Here is an 18,837-nt window from a genome sequence, read left to right on the forward strand (position 1 = left end):
TTCCCGAATCTTTTTGGCTATGACCCCAAATTCTGGTCGTTGGACTAGCTTGACTCGCCCTAGCCGGTCGGCCGAGCAGACAGCACGCTGGACTTGTCATCCTGTGGTCCCGGGTTCGATCCCGGGCGCCGGCGAGAAACAATGAGCAGTTTCTTTCACCCTATGCCCCTGTTACCTAGCAGTAAAATAGGTACCTGGGAGTTAGTCAGCTGTGACGGGCTGCTTCCTGGGGGTGGAGGCCTGGTCGAGGACCGGGCCGCGGGGACACTAAAGCCCCGAAATCATCTCAAGATAACCTCATACATTCAGATAATTATATTCTTTAGACAATCACTAATGACTGCAACTAAATCAACGGAGCCTAGCAACAGTTTCGGGACGTGCCACAGAGCCTTAAAAACCAGTCCATGATGTGGTAGTAATAAGCAACAAAATTAACAAAATAATAATTCAAATGATAGGAAGTGTTCTGCCTGGACTACCATTGTGGCCGGTGTTGAGATCATAACTACCAATCAACCTTCAACAATACCCTTGCCCTCCCCTTTTATCCAGGAGTTATCATCATATAATGTTCCTTATATCATTACCGTTTGCTGTAGACGGACACTACAGATGAGGGAAAAGTCACTCTCCCTCAAAACAATTTGCACACCACACAATAGGAAAAGAAAGAAAATGGAGAATGAAAAAAATTATTTTTGTTTACTAACTTTAATATGGAAAAAAAAAAAATTCTGTTCCATATTAAAGGGAACTGTAATGGAAAAAAATTTCCATCACATTAAAAATGTAATTAGGTAAACATTACATTAAAAATGTAATTGGAAGTAAGTATCGTACTGCTCAAAGGAACCCCTATTCCATTTGCTAAGCCAAGCCTGCGATACCTTGTACCCTTCAACCACTCCCCCTTCTTAAGGGCAGGGCCAGTAAAGTGCTGTAAAAATGGTTGGGTTTTGTATGGGTAAATTGAATGCATAATATTAAACCCTCACATACTGAATAAAGAGCAAATGATGTTTGCCAACATTTGGGCAGGTAAACTAAAGGAGTTAGATTGTCTACAAGATGTCCTCAAAATCAGAGTTAAACTAATTATTAAGACTGAAATACTGTACTGTACCACTATGTACTAGAAATATCACCAAGCTGTTGTTTGCTAGTGTGAAAATATTGAATGTTTTGAGAGATTCACCTCAATGCAATTGATTTTGTATTTAAATTATGCCAGGATTACAATTTCTTATATATTTATCAGACCTCTGGTACACTCGGGTATACGGAGGGGATGAACTTTAAGGGCGGTCAGTTATACACTCACCTTCTCTATCCTTCCTCCATTAATTAAATTTCGATCAAGGGGAGGGGAGTGATGAGAGATGGTGAGATGGGGTGAGGTGGAGCGGAGAGCAGCGATGGAGCACAAGTGTGGGGTCGTGAGGTGGAGCGGAGAGCAGCGATGGAGCACAAGTGTGGGGTCGTGAGGTGGAGCGGAGAGCAGCGACGGAGCACAAGTGTGAGGTCGGGAGGTGCGGTAGGCCTCGTCACCACACGAGGACCGTGTCTACATTCACCTGAACTGGCCGCAGTCCCACCGAGAGCTTTGTATATGTAAATGACTTGATAAACTGATCGTTTGGATTCCTATTACTGAGGTTTTTTTAACAGCTGTTGAGAATGAAGGGTGTGTGTTGCTCTTTGGTGAAGTTTTGGGTGGTAGCCGTCCGTACTAGACAGGAAGTCGCGATGTACAGGAGTTTGGTAGTGATAAATGAAGAAGAAAATCCAAAGGACTGCATGAGGGTCGCTGCAGTGGTCAGGTGGACGCAAGGACAGGTTGGACTGTAAATCCAGATAAAATACTTTAAAGCACAGACATGACTCTTGCCTTCCCAAATGCCTGGACTTGACGGAGCAAAACTAAAATCATGATAGGCAGGGTTAAACAAAGCTATTCAACATGCTGGCTAATACATTTATATTTTACATTTATATCTGAACAGCTCTATGGAAGTCTTACCATTATAAAGAAAACTCTGGCCACTCTAGATGCCATGTGAAGCTCCGACCTTAAAGACTATACATTACGTAAACAATAATGTTTGGCCAAGGGGTGTGGCAGTGTGCATAACTTACCAGTGTATCTTGAGGTTATCTTGAGATGATTTCGGGGCTTTAGTGTCCCCGCGGCCCGGTCCTCGACCAGGCCTCCACCCCCCCCAGGAAGCAGCCCGTGACAGCTGACTAACTCCCAGGTACCTATTTTACTGCTAGGTAACAGGGGCATAGGGTGAAAGAAACTCTGCCCATTGTTTCTCGCCTGTCGGAAAATCCGACACCATTCAATATATCATACAGATAATTGCTGTTGTATAAACAAGTTACCCATAGAAAACGTAACTTGTAGTGGAATTACCGTCTAAAGAAAACAGGATATCATCACCACACACTATTATAATTCACCACCTATTATGGTGGGAATTATTCTTAAATACATTAGTCTTTGGACTTTACCATCATAAAAACATCTTATATAAATTAACTTAATTATCAATATTAAAGTAGAGTAAATGTGACCCTTCTATCACGTTCTGAAATCTGGACAATGTAAGCCAGGCGTCAGAGTGAGGAGGAGGGCAGCCATTGTTGTTATACGAGACCAGAGGCTCACACGGGAGCAAATTCGGCTCCTGTTAAATTTACTTGGACGTAGTGTTATGGAAGCCAAAGGTGTACCATTGTCAACACGATGTCTACAATTCAAGTTAAGTCTATCCGAAACCCGTTCATCATTCATTTATGGCCATTAATGTCAGGATATAGGGTTAGCCGGTTAGAACGCGAAATCGCCTCAAACTAAAGGTAATTAAGCCAGGTCTCAATGTTCCATATAGTGTTTTCTCTGAAATACTTGTCATATACTAGGTTTCTGGCTTCACAGCTAGCGCCCTTTTGACAGGTCAAGACGAGGATGCAAGATTTGTGCACCAGTTACTGGGTGATATGGAAGCTACCTCAAAGAGGATAATTTGGTGTCTACACCCTAGTTATACCTGGTGGACTAACCTGCTGTACTATAAGATAAGGAACCTTTTCAATGTATGTAGCTATTACTGTAGTTTGATTGGCTGCATATATATTAATTTAATAACCCCCCTAATGTGTAGAGGATCGATTTGTGAGATTATGAGATTATTGCAGAAATACAGTCCACTCATTATTATACAAATTGCTATCGAAGTATATAAATTAACGTAAATATAAATTCATATAAATTAAATAAATATAAATCTCACAGGTCGGTTCCCACATTATTTGGTCATCTTCGAACCGGATGACGGATTATTTGATCCTTTGAACCCACATTTGGTCATCTTAGTACCGGATGAACCAGTTAACCAGTGGATTCATTAAATATACTAGTGCAGTGTTATTTAAACAAAGCCAGCCAGTCATAGACAGCGGCGTTGCCTCGTGGGAGCTCAGGAGCCTCCCTCAGCCCAGTTCAGCTTCGTCAGCGGTTTCATGCACACCCACAGATATTTGGTGGCGTGTTATTTCGTGAAATGACAGCGCTAATATAGAATCCAGCCAAATTAGTGACTGTGTCTTCGCGAGATTGTTCACGGATTTCGTGGTGTTACATTTCGCGAGAGATTATCTACGAATTTTGTGGACTTTATTTCGCGAGGTCACTAATAATATTTAATACTTCTAGATAATATTAGAAGTTTCATAGAGGCTAATTAAGAGGCTATTATCAATAATTGTGTATATTATTTCTCCAAAATAGAGAATTATTTAATATATATTGCACTAGTGATCACAGTATAATATTTACTAATTGCCAACCCACAACAGGGTAGGATATTAACCATTCACTAGTTGAACTATTATCGTTCATCCTAGTCCCATTATTACCATAGTCAGTTGTACTATATTGATTAACCTAGCACCATTAATGAATGGTCCAGACCCTATTTTGGGTGTAATTTTTATCAACTCGAGTTGAGTTGTGTATATATAATAATTTACTTATGATCATTACACCTTTGAGTGATTAATTAGTGTCTCTACCATCCTAGGGTGATATAGAAGAGCTAACCTAAAGGTACTTCCATGACACTGGTTTATCACTCAAATCATTAGTGTGTATGATTGTATATATATAATGTGTATTAATTTTAAGTGCTAACCTCTAGTAGAGGTAGGATTATTGCCTAGTGAGTGCAGCATTTACCCTAGGCTACCATTAGTGTTTGTTCAGTATTATGAGCAGCCCAAGTACAAGTCCCACAAGGCTTCACCAACGAGCCAGTATGGATAATGCAGGGAGAATGAAAAGAACCCTTGCAGGTCTTAAAGGCCACTTAACAAGACAGATCAAGAAATGTGAAGATTTGTCACAACAATCTCAAGTTGATTATGCTGACCTGGAAAGCTATTATCAGGCAGCTGCAGGTAAATTTGAACAAATCAAATGCCAAATGGCTGTCCTTGTGGGGACAGACTACTACCATCAATTCATTGGTAGCCCTACTAAATATCAGGGCATAACCATGTTAAACTCTGCAGGAGGTAAATTACTCTCAGGCCCAGTATCAAGCCTGAGGAGACCTATGCCTGCAGATAAACAATACCAGTAGAAACCTAAATTTGTCAGCTGATTATATTTCTCCAGTAGCATTATACTAAGGAGATTACAGCTGACTATACCAACAGAGGTTGATGTTAGTATCATCATTTGAAGCTGAAGATGAGTTCATGAGGCCTCAGTGGCAAATCAGTGAACAGTAGCCTAAAACAGCTACAAGTCACTGCGACCAATGTCACTGAACCCACTGCAGTCTCAGAACCATACTTTACTTTAATGATGAGCTATTCAATCTTCTGAATCAATTAACTAAATTAAACCCCAATAAATCTGATGACTGATTTGATACATTTATTATTTAATCAAGATGTATTCCATGGGCCTCAGTGTTTATATATCAGTGACCAGTTACCTGAAGAAACTTCAAGTTATATCTAATGTCACTGATCTCACTGCAGTCCCTGAATCATACTTGACTGTAGTACTTGATCACATTCAGTCTTCTGGGTTAAATAATAAGTAATAAGGCTTGAATATTAGCCTTTCAAGAGTTGACAGGGAAATGTAATCGCATTAGACTTCTAACCCCTGCAACTCTAGTACGGGACATCCGTCCTGTGCGAACAGACGCACAAATGTGTGATTACTAACTACTAACATCAAATTAATGTAATAATTCGATGGAGGAGTATCGGTGTTCGTCTGTTCTAATTAGGACTTCGACCCGTGAGCAGCCCCTGGGGAATTATGTCGGAAAATCCGACACCATTCAATATATCATACAGATAATTGCTGTTGTATAAACAAGTTACCCATAGAAAACGTAACTTGTAGTGGAATTACCGTCTAAAGAAAACGGGATATCATCACCACACACTATTATAATTCACCACCTATTATGGTGGGAATTATTCTTAAATACATTAGTCTTTGGACTTTACCATCATAAAAACATCTTATATAAATTAACTTAATTATCAATATTAAAGTAGAGTAAATGTGACCCTTCTATCACGTTCTGAAATCTGGACAATGTAAGCCAGGCGTCAGAGTGAGGAGGAGGGCAGCCATTGTTGTTATACGAGACCAGAGGCTCACACGGGAGCAAATTTGGCTCCTGTTAAATTTACTTGGACGTAGTGTTATGGAAGCCAAAGGTGTACCATTGTCAACACGATGTCTACAATTCAAGTTAAGTCTATCCGAAACCCGTTTATCATTCATTTATGGCCATTAATGTCAGGATATAGGGTTAGCCGGTTAGAACGCGAAATCGCCTCAAACTAAAGGTAATTAAGCCAGGTCTCAATGTTCCATATAGTGTTTTCTCTGAAATACTTGTCATATACTAGGTTTCTGGCTTCACAGCTAGCGCCCTTTTGACAGGTCAAGACGAGGATGCAAGATTTGTGCACCAGTTACTGGGTGATATGGAAGCTACCTCAAAGAGGATAATTTGGTGTCTACACCCTAGTTATACCTGGTGGACTAACCTGCTGTACTATAAGATAAGGAACCTTTTCAATGTATGTAGCTATTACTGTAGTTTGATTGGCTGCATATATATTAATTTAATAACCCCCCTAATGTGTAGAGGATCGATTTGTGAGATTATGAGATTATTGCAGAAATACAGTCCACTCATTATTATACAAATTGCTATCGAAGTATATAAATTAACGTAAATATAAATTCATATAAATTAAATAAATATAAATCTCACAGGTCGGTTCCCACATCGCCGGCGCCCGGGATCGAACCCAGGATCACAAGTCCAGCGTGCTGTCCGCTCGCCTGACCGGCTCCCGGTAGTACACGGTTACCTCGGAGACACTCTTAGCAGGCACCACAATGCCCCTTCCATATTGTATACAAACCATTACATCAAACACCAAAATATAAAATGTATGAAACAAACCAATAGCGATATTTGGAAAAAAAAACAAAAAAAATTTACAAAGCGAATGAATTTCCCAAGCGATGTAACATTCAGTTTTTTTTTTAATGAATTTCAAAAGCTACTATAATTATCAGCATTTAAGATGCACTTCCACTTTGGTACCCAGATTTTACAGGGATGTTTTGTGTCTTGTGGGGGTATTTCTCGTACATTATATAAGAGGCTTTACTCAAGTTCTCTTCAACGCAGTTCTCACCTTTATATTTCCGTGATATTTGGCTTTTAAAAAATGTCACTCAAATCTTAGAATTGTTTTTCCCTTACATCTCCCAGGTTTTACATTACTGCATAATCATGTTTTGGTGTCATTGGAAAGAACAGACACGTACTATAATCCAAATAGGCAAAATTTATAATTTGCGTGTCCAAACAAAAAAAATTCTTTTCCAAAATATATTATATAAGTACTATACATATACTCTTATCAGTGTGTGTATTTGGTGTGAACTCACCATTATTGCTAATTTAGTTTGGTTCTCATGACATGGATGGAAAAAAAATTACTTACGCTGGCCGATTTCTTTCTAAGCTCAAAATGTAATTACCTAAGTGTAATTACCTAAGTGTAGTTACAGGATGAGAGCTACGCTCGTGGTGTCCCGTCTTCCCAGCACTCTTTGTCATATAACGCTTTGAAACTACTGACGGTCTTGGCCTCCACCCCCACCTCACCTAACTTGTTCCAACCGTCTACCACTCTGTTTGCAAAAGTGAATTTTCTTATATTTCTTCGGCATCTGTGTTTAGCTAGTTTAAATCTATGACCACTTGTTCTTAAAGTTCCAGGTCTCAGGAAATCTTTTTCCCGAGACCCTATCGATTTTATCAATTCCTGTTACTATTTTGTATGTAGTGATCATATCACCTCTTTTTCTTCCGTCTTCTAGTTTTGGCATATTTAATTCCTCTAACCTCTCCTCGTAGCTCTTGCCCTTCAGTTCTGGGAGCCACTTAGTAGCATGTCTTTGCACCTATGTAGCTAGCAATCTTGGCCAGTGGTTCCCGACCTTCATGGGAACAACTCTATTTTGTAATACACAAAAGACAGACACCCCCCCCCCCCCTAGGTTAGCGGTCTCCACCAAGGGGTCACAACGCACCAGTTGGGAACAGCTGATCTACGCTATATAATGGCAATACAAAAATATTGCTCCACAAATCAGGCTAGTCGAATATTCCAATGGACAGCTTCAATATCATCACGGTAGAGATCTTAGACGGCATGCTGGGGAAATACTACTAGCAGAGAGAGGGAAAGAAGAGGAGGGGGGGGGAAGGGAAGCCAGCAAAATAAGCATATAATGCTTAGAAACGGCTGTTCCAAATCAATTCAAAGCTTGATTTCTTACCTATTACATTCCTATCTATTTACTATCCGTGAAATCATCTCCAGATAAGCTCAAGAATGTGTAGATACAACAGTTAGAAGGAAGCGTAACTGGCAGTTTTTGGTGCTACTGCACAGGAGGGTATTTCATTCTATCACCAACTGCATTTGTGTATTGCATCAATTGAATGAAAACGAAAGAAAACTAATAGTGGCCGAGAAAACAAAAATTTCCTTCGAGATTTACACTTGAATGAAAAATACAAAACATTATTGTATATGGCAACCACAACTCCAATATTTTCTTCCAACTAAAAATTCTAAACAAAATGCCAAGTCAACCGATTTCTTTCAAAATGTAGGAAAGAATTTAGGCTCTAAAATGGCAACACAGAAAAAAAAAAATAGAAAACAAAAAGTGACAAACAACGCTGGGCCTGTAACGTTTGTATCAACCAAACCCCAGCTTGTGCTCCGACGACAGCTGGAGTGTACAGTATCATACAGTACAGTCATGGGGGCCTCATAGCCTGGTGGAATGGGGGCCTCGTAGCCTGGTGGATAGCGCGCACGACTCGTAATTCTGTGGCGCGGGTTCGATTCCCGCACGAGGCAGAAACAAATGGGCAAAGTTTCTTTCATCCTGAATGCCCCTGTTACCTAGCAGTAAATAGGTACTCGGGAGTTAGTCAGCTGTCACAGGCTGCTTCCTGGGGGTGGAGGCCTGGTCGAGGACCGGGCCGCGGGGACACTAAAGCCCCGAAATCATCTCAAGATAACCTCAAGTACAATACTTCCACGTAATATAATACAATTTATATAATATAATATAATTTAGGAAACTTGCTTATAGCAGTAAACAGCTTTCTGCGAGGTTATCTTGAGATGATTTCGGGGCTTTAGTGTCCCCGCGCCCGGTCCTCCACCCCCAGGAAGCAGCCTGTGACAGCTAACTAACACCCAGGTACCTATTTTACTGCTAGGTAACAGGAGCATAGGGTGAAAGAAACTCTGCCCATTGTTTCTCGCCGGCACCCGGGATCGAACCCAGGACCACAGAATCACAAGTCCAGTGTGCTGTCTGCTTGGCCGACCGGCTCCCTGGTTAGTGAAGCAAGCATTCCCTTATAGTACAGCAAAGTTTTTTCAAATATCCAGAAATTCATATCGATTCCTGATCTGGAAGAGGCCCAAAACAATATTGTTTTGGTTTTCAACCAGCTACTAATTTCTGTGGTCAAAACATCATGGCCCAAAGTCTTCTCCGTTGCCTTCCGAGTGCCAACGAAACCCGGCAGGTATAAATTGTCAGCCCCACAGTACCGTGGAAATAAACATTTCTACCACCCAGGCACTTTGGAAACTCGAACCCCCGACCCCAAGAGCGTCCAACAGTGTTTCCGCCTCACGCTCATAGGGGTCAGTGGTTCCAGTCTCCAAAATACCCTGGCAGGTACTATTTGGGAAAAGATATCTGCTGGCCTGGTGTAAACTGTTGGCCTTCCCGGCCAATTACAAACTGAACTGAACTTACGAACTACATTGAACAGAACATTCAGTAAACTTGCCTTAAGGAACATCATGAAAATACTTAAAAAGAATATACCTCAACCAAAACTAACTCCTGATGAATATTTTTGCCAAACATATAAATATGACACTAATACTAGCAGCAACTTCAGGTGTACATCAACTCAAATATATATAAACACTTTCCTCCTTTAAATCCTCACAAAATATAGCTCAAGTTACATTTGCAAATTCTTCCCCAACAACTTCAGTTGCTGTCCATCTTCTGAAGAGGAACTAACACAGAAGTTACTTCTGTGTTAGTTCAAACACCTCAGAAGAAGTATCCATCTTCTTAAGAACTAACACTGTCAATGAACATATATGCTGGAACACAGTACACCTGGGTAAAGGGTACCACATGCTGGCAACTAGAAAGCAGGCAAATCAAATCTGTAACTTCAACAAATACACACACACACACACACACACACACACACACACACACACACACACACACACACACACACACACACACACACACACACACACACACACACACCACACACACCACACACACCACACACACCACACACACACACACACACACACACACACATACACACACACACGGGGCCTCGTAGCCTGGTGGATAGCGCGCAGGACTCGTAATTCTGTGGCGCGGGTTCGATTCCCGCACGAGGCAGAAACAAATGGGCAAAGTTTCTTTCACCCTAAGTGCCCCTGTTACCTAGCAGTAAATAGGTACCTGGGAGTTAGTCAGCTGTCACGGGCTGCTTCCTGGGGTGTGTGTGTGTGTGTGGTGTGGGAAAAAAAAAAAAAAAAAAAAAAAAAAAAAAAAAAAAGTAGTTAGTAAACAGTTGATTGACAGTTGAGAGGCGGGCCGAAAGAGCAAAGCTCAACCCCCGCAAAAACACAACTAGTAAACACAACTAGTAAACACACACACACACACACACACACACACCACACACACACACACACACACACAGGTGGTGGAGGCCAAGACCGTCAGTAGTTTCAAAGCGTTATATGACAAAGAGTGCTGGGAAGACGGGACACCACGAGCGTAGCTCTCATCCTGTAACTACACTTAGGTAATTACACTTAGGTAATTACACATGAGAAAGCAAATTCAGAAAGCCATTTCCAGTCGTGAGATTCAGGCATTAGGAACAAAATCAAGTACACAACACCAAAAGCAACAGCAACAGGAGCACTGCAACAGTCTAGACTGCAAGAAAATAATGATCAAAAGAAGGCGCCAAGCCGGGGAGACTATGTAGCACTCTCTAGTATACAAAGGAAAACAATGGTTTAGTAATGTAATGTTCCCATGACATCCACAAAATATATAAAGTTGGAAAACACCGTCACAGAGCATCACTTTCCTCCGAGTAACGAGTCTACGGAGGGTAGAGAGTCTACCCACGTAGAAACTCTTACATCTCACTACTGAATTTATTGGCATCAAAATATGCTTTTGTCCATCTTCACTATTTTGTCTACTCTCATGGACATCCTAGTGTCATCTGCAAAGGATGATATAGTACTACAGTTTGTATCCTTGTCTATGTCTGATATGAGGATGAGAAAATGTATCACAGCAGCAAGCTCAGTACCCTGGGGGGCTCAGTACCCTGGGGGGACTGAGAGCTCTGTCCCTTCGCATTAAACGTTCAGAGCCCTCTGTCCCTTCGCATTAAACGTTCAGAGCCCTCTGTCCCTTTCCATTAAACGTTCAGAGCCCTCTGTCCCTTTCCATTAAACGTTCAGAGCCCTCTGTCCCTTCGCATTAAACGTTCAGAGCCCTCTGTCCCTTTCCATTAAACGTTCAGAGCCCTCTGTCCCTTTCCATTAAACGTTCAGAGCCCTCTGTCCCTTTCCATTAAACGTTCAGAGCCCTCTGTCCCTTTCCATTAAACGTTCAGAGCCCTCTGTCCCTTTCCATTAAACGTTCAGAGCCCTCTGTCCCTTTCCATTAAACGTTCAGAGCCCTCTGTCCCTTTCCATTAAACGTTCAGAGCCCTCTGTCCCTTTCCATTAAACGTTCAGAGCCCTCTGTCCCTTTCCATTAAACGTTCAGAGCCCTCTGTCCCTTTCCATTAAACGTTCAGAGCCCTCTGTCCCTTTCCATTAAACGTTCAGAGCCCTCTGTCCCTTTCCATTAAACGTTCAGAGCCCTCTGTCCCTTTCCATTAAACCACTTCCATCTTGTATTTACCCACATGATTTCTTACTGTACTTGTCCAATTGTCCTTACAAGTTTGAGTATTTGCTCTTAAGCCTCAATTTTCAATACCGGTAGTTTAAATGCAGTGACTATTTGCTCTTTTCCTCTCATATTTACTTTTAAACCTATGAACTGAATTGGCTTTTGACTACTTCCTCATCCTCTTCATTCCATATTTATAACTCGCTAAAGTTTTTTTTTTGACGGATCAGACGTATCTGTGTTAAAAATTATGTACCCTGGTTCTGCTGTTCCTCACTTTGAACACTGCTTCTACATCTACTTTGTTACTTCCCCTTAGTATCTTTTATATTATTATCATATCTGCAATATTCCTGGTTGACCAGACCACACACTAGAAGTTGAAGGGACGACGACGTTTCGGTCCGTCCTGGACCATTCTCAAGTCGATTGTGAATGGACACGATCGACTTGAGAATGGTGCAGGATGGACCGAAACGTCGTCGTCCCTTCACCTTCTAGTGTGTGGTCTGGTCAATACACTTCAGCCACGTTATTTTGACTCATTGCCTGCAATATTCCTGGTGTTTACCCATGTGCATGATCCGAGGTTAGTCTTCACTCCCTGCTGCTCCGCAAGTCTTCAACTGCTTTGTCATTCTTTTCTAACACTCTCATACTTGTTCCCAACTTTTCTTGACCTGTCCTCGCTCGCCTTGGTGTGCAACCGTGAGTTTATTATGCTCTTGTCATCAGCTGGTTGGTACTACCTTACGTTTGCAGCTTTATGGCTTGCAGCCAGACTTTCCTGCCAATTGCCTGGTCTGTGATCTTAATAGATCAAGGACTCACATAGCCATCACTGTCAGGCTGAGCTGTGACTCCTGGAGAAACTTGTCATGTTCCTCCCTTTTGAAAGCTTCCACTATTACTCCAGCAGCATTTCTTATGTGTGTTTTCAGTATGGTGAAAAGTCATCGACTTCTAATGTTTACACAGTGTTTATAGTATACTAACTCTTCACTGGATTTACATTATACTTCCTGCATTATCTTTCCCTCCCGTATGTTGTAATTTAATTGCGTATTTTGACCAGACCAATCGACTTGAGAATGGTCCAGAACGGACTGAAACGTCGTCGTCCCTTCACCTAGTGTGTCGTCTGGTCAACATACTTTAGCCACGTTATTGTGACTCCTCGCCTGCACCTTTATCGTGTAGGTTTGGTACCCGGCCTTCCAGTGTGTTTCATGTGTATGTTGTATTAAGATATCCATCTCTCGTCTCCATTCCAAGCAGCATAGTTTGAGGGCTTTGAGTTGGTCCCAGCAGTCTAAGTGTTTCACTGCTTCTACACTTGCAGTAAAATATCACTACACTTTCCACCGCTACAATCTTCCCTGCCCCCAAATTTGATGCAAGAAGCGTGCAATATTCCACACGAGATAGCATCAGTGCCCTCAAGGGTACCTCAAAGGTACTCCTTTTATTTAAAAAAAAAAAAAATTAAAAAAAATTAATTATACAATCTTTAATTTTCCTGGCTAATATGTTTGTTTATTGTGCTCTCAATATTATGTTTTCCCAGTTCTGATCTTGTTATTCCAAGGTCTTTGACTTTTGTTTCTCCTTTTAACACTATCGCCCGGTAATGACGCAGCATTGCGTGACGTTTTTACTTGGGGGAAGTCCGGTAATGACGCAGCATTGCGTGACGTTTTTACTTGGGGGAAGTCCGGTAATGACGCAGCATTGCGTGACGTTTTTACTTGGGGGAAGTCCGGTAATGACGCAGCATTGCGTGACGTTTTTACTTGGGGGAAGTCCGGTAATGACGCAGCATTGCGTGACGTTTTTACTTGGGGGAAGTCCGGTAATGACGCAGCATTGCGTGACGTTTTTACTTGGGGGAAGTCCGGTAATGACGCAGCATTGCGTGATTTCCGGCAGCAAATTGGCAAAGGCTTCGGGAGGGGTGCACCGCGGTTTTGGACATAATATGCACACACACCTGTAGGGAATTTCATTGTGAATACAATGATACCAAAATGAAAGACCTAGGACCAGAATTGAGGTAACAAAGTTGAAAAAGAGTATACTCATTTTATTGCTCTTGATTAGTGCTCACTGCGGTAACGCACCGTCACGTTCTCTGTTTGCTGTGGGTGGGACGCCGGGGTTGTGGACTTTATATTTGCATATACTCCTATAGGGAATTCTATTGCGAACACAATGATACCAAAATGAAAGATCTAGGACGAGAATTGAGATGTCTAAAGTGAAGAGAGTGTACACATTTTATTGCTCTTGCGCGCTCCCGGGTAACACGCTCTCACTTTCTCACCGGGCTTTTGGGCTTTATATGCATTTAGTCCTGTAGAGAATTCTATTGCGAGCACATTGATACCAAATTGGAAAACCTAGGATGAGAATTGAGATGACAAAGTTGAAGAGAGTATACACATTTTGGTATGACCGCGCTCTCTATTGTAGTGAGAGGCGCCTTGGGGCGGGGCAGCGCTCTATTGTAGTGAGAGGCGCCTTGGGGCGGCGCAGCGCTCTATTGTAGTGAGAGGCGCCTTGGGGCAGCGCAGCGCTCTATTGTAGTGAGAGGCGCCTTGGGGCGGTGCAGCACTCTATTGTAGTGAGAGGCGCCTTGGGGCGGTGCAGCGCTCTATTGTAGTGAGAGGCGCCTTGGGGCAGCGCTCTATTGTAGTGAGAGGCGCCTTGGGGCGGCGCAGCGCTCTATTGTAGTGAGAGGCGCCTTGGGGCAGCGCAGCGCTCTATTGTAGTGAGAGGCGCCTTGGGGCAGCGCAGCGCTCTATTGTAGTGAGAGGCGCCTTGGGGCTGCGCAGCGCTCTATTGAAGTGAGAGGCGCCTTGGGGCAGCGCAGCGCTCTATTGAAGTGAGAGGCGCCTTGGGGCGGCGCAGCGCTCTATTGTAGTGAGAGGCGCCTTGGGGCGGCGCAGCGCTCTATTGTAGTGAGAGGCGCCTTGGGGCGGCGCAGCGCTCTATTGTAGTGAGAGGCGCCTTGGGGCGGCGCAGCGCTCTATTGTAGTGAGAGGCGCCTTGGGGCGGCGCAGCGCTCTATTGTAGTGAGAGGCGCCTTGGGGCGGAGCAGCGCTCTATTGTAGTGAGAGGCGCCTTGGGGCGGTGCAGCGCTCTATTGTAGTGAGAGGCGCCTTGGGGCGGCGCAGCGCTCTATTGTAGTGAGAGGCGCCTTGGGGCGGCGCAGCGCTCTATTGTAGTGAGAGGCGCCTTGGGGCGGCGCAGCGCTCTATTGTAGTGAGAGGCGCCTTGGGGCGGCGCAGCGCTCTATTGTAGTGAGAGGCGCCTTGGGGCGGCGCAGCGCTCTATTGTAGTGAGAGGCGCCTTGGGGCGGCGCAGCGCTCTATTGTAGTGAGAGGCGCCTTGGGGCAGCGCAGCGCTCTATTGTAGTGAGAGGCGCCTTGGGGCGGTGCAGCACTCTATTGTAGTGAGAGGCGCCTTGGGGCGGCGCAGTGCTCTATTGTAGTGAGAGGCGCCTTGGGGCAGCGCAGCGCTCTATTGTAGTGAGAGGCGCCTTGGGGCGGCGCAGCGCTCTATTGTAGTGAGAGGCGCCTTGGGGCAGCGCAGCGCTCTATTGTAGTGAGAGGCGCCTTGGGGCAGCGCAGCGCTCTATTGTAGTGAGAGGCGCCTTGGGGCAGCGCAGCGCTCTATTGAAGTGAGAGGCGCCTTGGGGCGGCGCAGCGCTCTATTGTAGTGAGAGGCGCCTTGGGGCGGCGCAGCGCTCTATTGTAGTGAGAGGCGCCTTGGGGCGGCGCAGCGCTCTATTGTAGTGAGAGGCGCCTTGGGGCGGCGCAGCGCTCTATTGTAGTGAGAGGCGCCTTGGGGCGGCGCAGCGCTCTATTGTAGTGAGAGGCGCCTTGGGGCGGCGCAGCGCTCTATTGTAGTGAGAGGCGCCTTGGGGCGGAGCAGCGCTCTATTGTAGTGAGAGGCGCCTTGGGGCGGTGCAGCGCTCTATTGTAGTGAGAGGCGCCTTGGGGCGGTGCAGCGCTCTATTGTAGTGAGAGGCGCCTTGGGGCGGCGCAGCGCTCTATTGTAGTGAGAGGCGCCTTGGGGCGGCGCAGCGCTCTATTGTAGTGAGAGGCGCCTTGGGGCGGTGCAGCGCTCTCTTTCTGGTAACTTTCATCTTGTCGACAGGTGGAGCGCGCCGCTGTTTTTGACATTATATGCATATATTCCTGTTGGGAATTCTATTACGAACACACTGATACCAAAATAAAAGACCTACAACGAGAATTGAGGTGACCAAAGTGAAAGGAGTGTACACATTTTATCGGTCCTGCGCGCTCCCGGGTAACACGCTCTCACTTTCTCTGTTTGTTGCGGATAGTACGCTGGGTATTTGGACTTCATATGACTTTAGTCCTGTAGAGAATTCTATTGCAAATACAATGATACCAAATTGAAAAACTTAGGACGAGAATTGAGGTAACAAAGTTGAAAAGATTATACACTTTTCAGAATTACCGCGCGCTCCCGCGAAATGCCCAAACCCACCCGGAGTAGTGTGACGCATGTGCGCCCAGAACATCGAAGTGTTAAGGGGATCCAACTGACTTTTATCCTATACAGTGCTTCTATTGAAGGTTTTCATTTTCGTGTTCCAAAATTTAAATTTGTCCCCATTGAACATCATATTATTTTCTGTTGCTCTTTTGAAAACTTTGTTAATATATGGCGGTAATTTTTCTACAGTTTCTCCACCAACAGGTTTCTTACTGTGGCTAGTATTCCCATCTGTCTTCTATAAGAATGAGTAGCCACACAAGGACTCAACCTTGTAGAGCATCTTTCCTCAATCTTTGACATTTTTGGTTACAATTATTAAACAGTTTACAAGCATGAAACTTGCCAATCAACTGTTGTTATTGTCATAAACAGCCTCCTGGTGCTTCCGAGCTCATTAACTGTTTAATAATTTTAGTATATTTTGGTAGCAGTCTTTCTTGTAAACATATGTTGTTAAATATGACCGAAAAAGTAAGATTAATAATTCTAACACGAATTTTCTCAATATTTCTTAAGTTTCTTTTTACTGTTGATGGAAATTGAAAAATCAATTACCAACAACAGTAAAAAGAAACATAAGAAATATTGAGAAAATTCCTGTTAGAATTATTAATCTTACTTTTTTGGTCATATTTAACAACATGTTTAATAATTGTAAACAAAGCCGCCAAAGATTGAGAAAAGATGTACAGGTTTGTAAGTGCTTGGTGAATCTGGCCCCAGGTTCGTAAGTGCTTGTGTAAGTGCTTCGTGAATCTGGCCCCAGGTTCGTAAGTGCTTGCGTAAGTGCTTCGTGAATCTGTCCCCAGAGCTTTACACCCTACGCGGGCGGGATTTTGTCTGGATTTACTACACTCCTTGTAATCAGCTCTAGAAAATTAAGAGTTCACCGCTCTACTTTACCCATTATTCTCCTAATTTTCATTCAGACTCGGACTCTAGGCTCTCCTAGTAGACTAGTCCAGCCTATAACTAGTAGACTACTTATCCTAGTAGAACTCGCCTAGTTCTAAAGCACTTGTCCTATCGTGGCCGAGTGGGACCTTGAGGTTATCTTGAGATGATGTCGGGGCTTTAGTGTCCCCGCGGCCCGGTCCTCGACCGGGCCTCCACCCCTAGGAAGCAGCCCGTGACAGCTGACTAACACCCAGATACCTATTTTACTGCTAGGTAACAGGGGCATAGGGTGAAAGAAACTCTGCCCATTGTTTCTTGCCGGCACCTGGGATCGAACCCAAGACCACAGCATCACAAGTCCAGCGTACTGTCCGCTCGGCCGACCGGCTCCCAAGCAAGTAAGGGATAAGGCAAGCATCTGAGAGTAACTAGAATGCTGCTTCAAATCCCTTCCATTACTCCAAATGACTCTCTCAATTTTATCGACTTATTCCACGGTCACATTCATGAAAAATGCTTTTGCAAAGTCTGTGTATACAATACATGCATTTTTGTTTACTTCCAATGCATCTGTAATTTAGTCACAGTGATCAATTTAAAAAATACTCTTCCTGGTAAAAACCATATTGATCTAGATTTTGTAGAACATGTTCTTTTCCATTCAGGTGGTAAGCTGGCTTACCAACTAGAGTAGCAACCCTGGAAACACAAAACGAAACTGTCTCTCTTTTCCGCTTGTTACAACTTGTAATAAAGTTGTTACATCTTGGCTTAACGTGTTTATGACATATTAGAACGTTGTGACAACTTGCTATATTGGTTATTATAACTGGTTAGGTGTTAATACTTGTATCAATGTCGAAGTTTCGGTGTGTGTTTGGCGGGACCCTCTCAAATACCTTTATGATGTGTGGTGTTAGTGCATGCGCTCTTTTACATACTACAAACTTCAAAACTTTTTATACATCTCAGAATTTTACAGCTTTAGCTAATCCCAGTCCAGTTTGTTACCTGCAATTCTGCATACGAGTTTTATTTTATAGACCTAAAACTACATTAGACTAAATAAATTACAGAACAAATTAAAAAACTTCCCAGACAAAATTTCTACAAAAACAATGAACCTAAGTTTCTAATTCAAAATCTAAAAAAGGTGCCAGTATTCTACCTAATGCAACTAAAAAGTGATCAACAGGCCCAAATATCAATAATTAATTGTTAGATATTCTTCGGCTTACTCTGACTACATAAAAGGATAAACGGACACCCACCTTAGCAGCCACTGTTGCCAGGTGTTTATTATGCAGCCGTTTAGTCAGAAACTGAAGGACAAGAGGAAGCAAGCTGGGGTGGCAGGCGATCCACTCGTTGAGCTCGGCGAGTAACTGAACCGACGTAAACGCCACTTGCAAGTGTATGTCGTCGGGCTGGCCGAGCAAGCCTTCCAAGATCGGAGGGACCACTTCGCTCTCCTCTCTGAAATATTACACCACATAAAAACAAACGATCAACTGTCGTAAACAATCAACTGTTTACAATTAACAGTAAACAATGACTGTTCAATAGATATGGTTGTGTACTTAACTCAAGGATATAACCATAATTGAACATGTCACTATATAAAGAAAATACACGATGGCAATATTACTCGGACTACTACCCACCTATTAGTGTCTACCGTGTGATGGTTCTGGCGCTCAAGGTCCCTACGGATCAGTTTCAAATTGACTTTATTCATAAATATTTATATTATTAGTTGGGTTAGTTTGCACAAATTG

At 43.3% G+C, this 18,837-nt stretch overlaps 1 protein-coding gene across 2 annotated transcripts in view; it reads right to left on the bottom strand.

Annotated features, from left to right (window-relative positions):
- Tnpo-SR (transportin 3) overlaps positions 1-18,837 on the bottom strand; it is a 72,495-nt gene that overhangs the window by 13,433 nt on the left and 40,225 nt on the right. The window contains exons 10-11 of one of the 2 annotated variants that reach the window (XM_069301856.1): positions 18,724-18,765; positions 18,331-18,535 (exon numbers count right to left, since the gene is read on the bottom strand). In XM_069301856.1, the coding sequence (XP_069157957.1) occupies positions 18,331-18,535; positions 18,724-18,765 (247 nt within the window). The remainder of the gene's footprint in view (positions 1-18,330; positions 18,536-18,723; positions 18,766-18,837) is intronic. The other variant, XM_069301858.1, reaches the window with a different exon arrangement.

Source organism: Procambarus clarkii, chromosome 46 (genome assembly GCF_040958095.1).
Source record: "Procambarus clarkii isolate CNS0578487 chromosome 46, FALCON_Pclarkii_2.0, whole genome shotgun sequence".
Taxonomy (NCBI): Eukaryota; Metazoa; Arthropoda; class Malacostraca; order Decapoda; family Cambaridae; genus Procambarus; species Procambarus clarkii.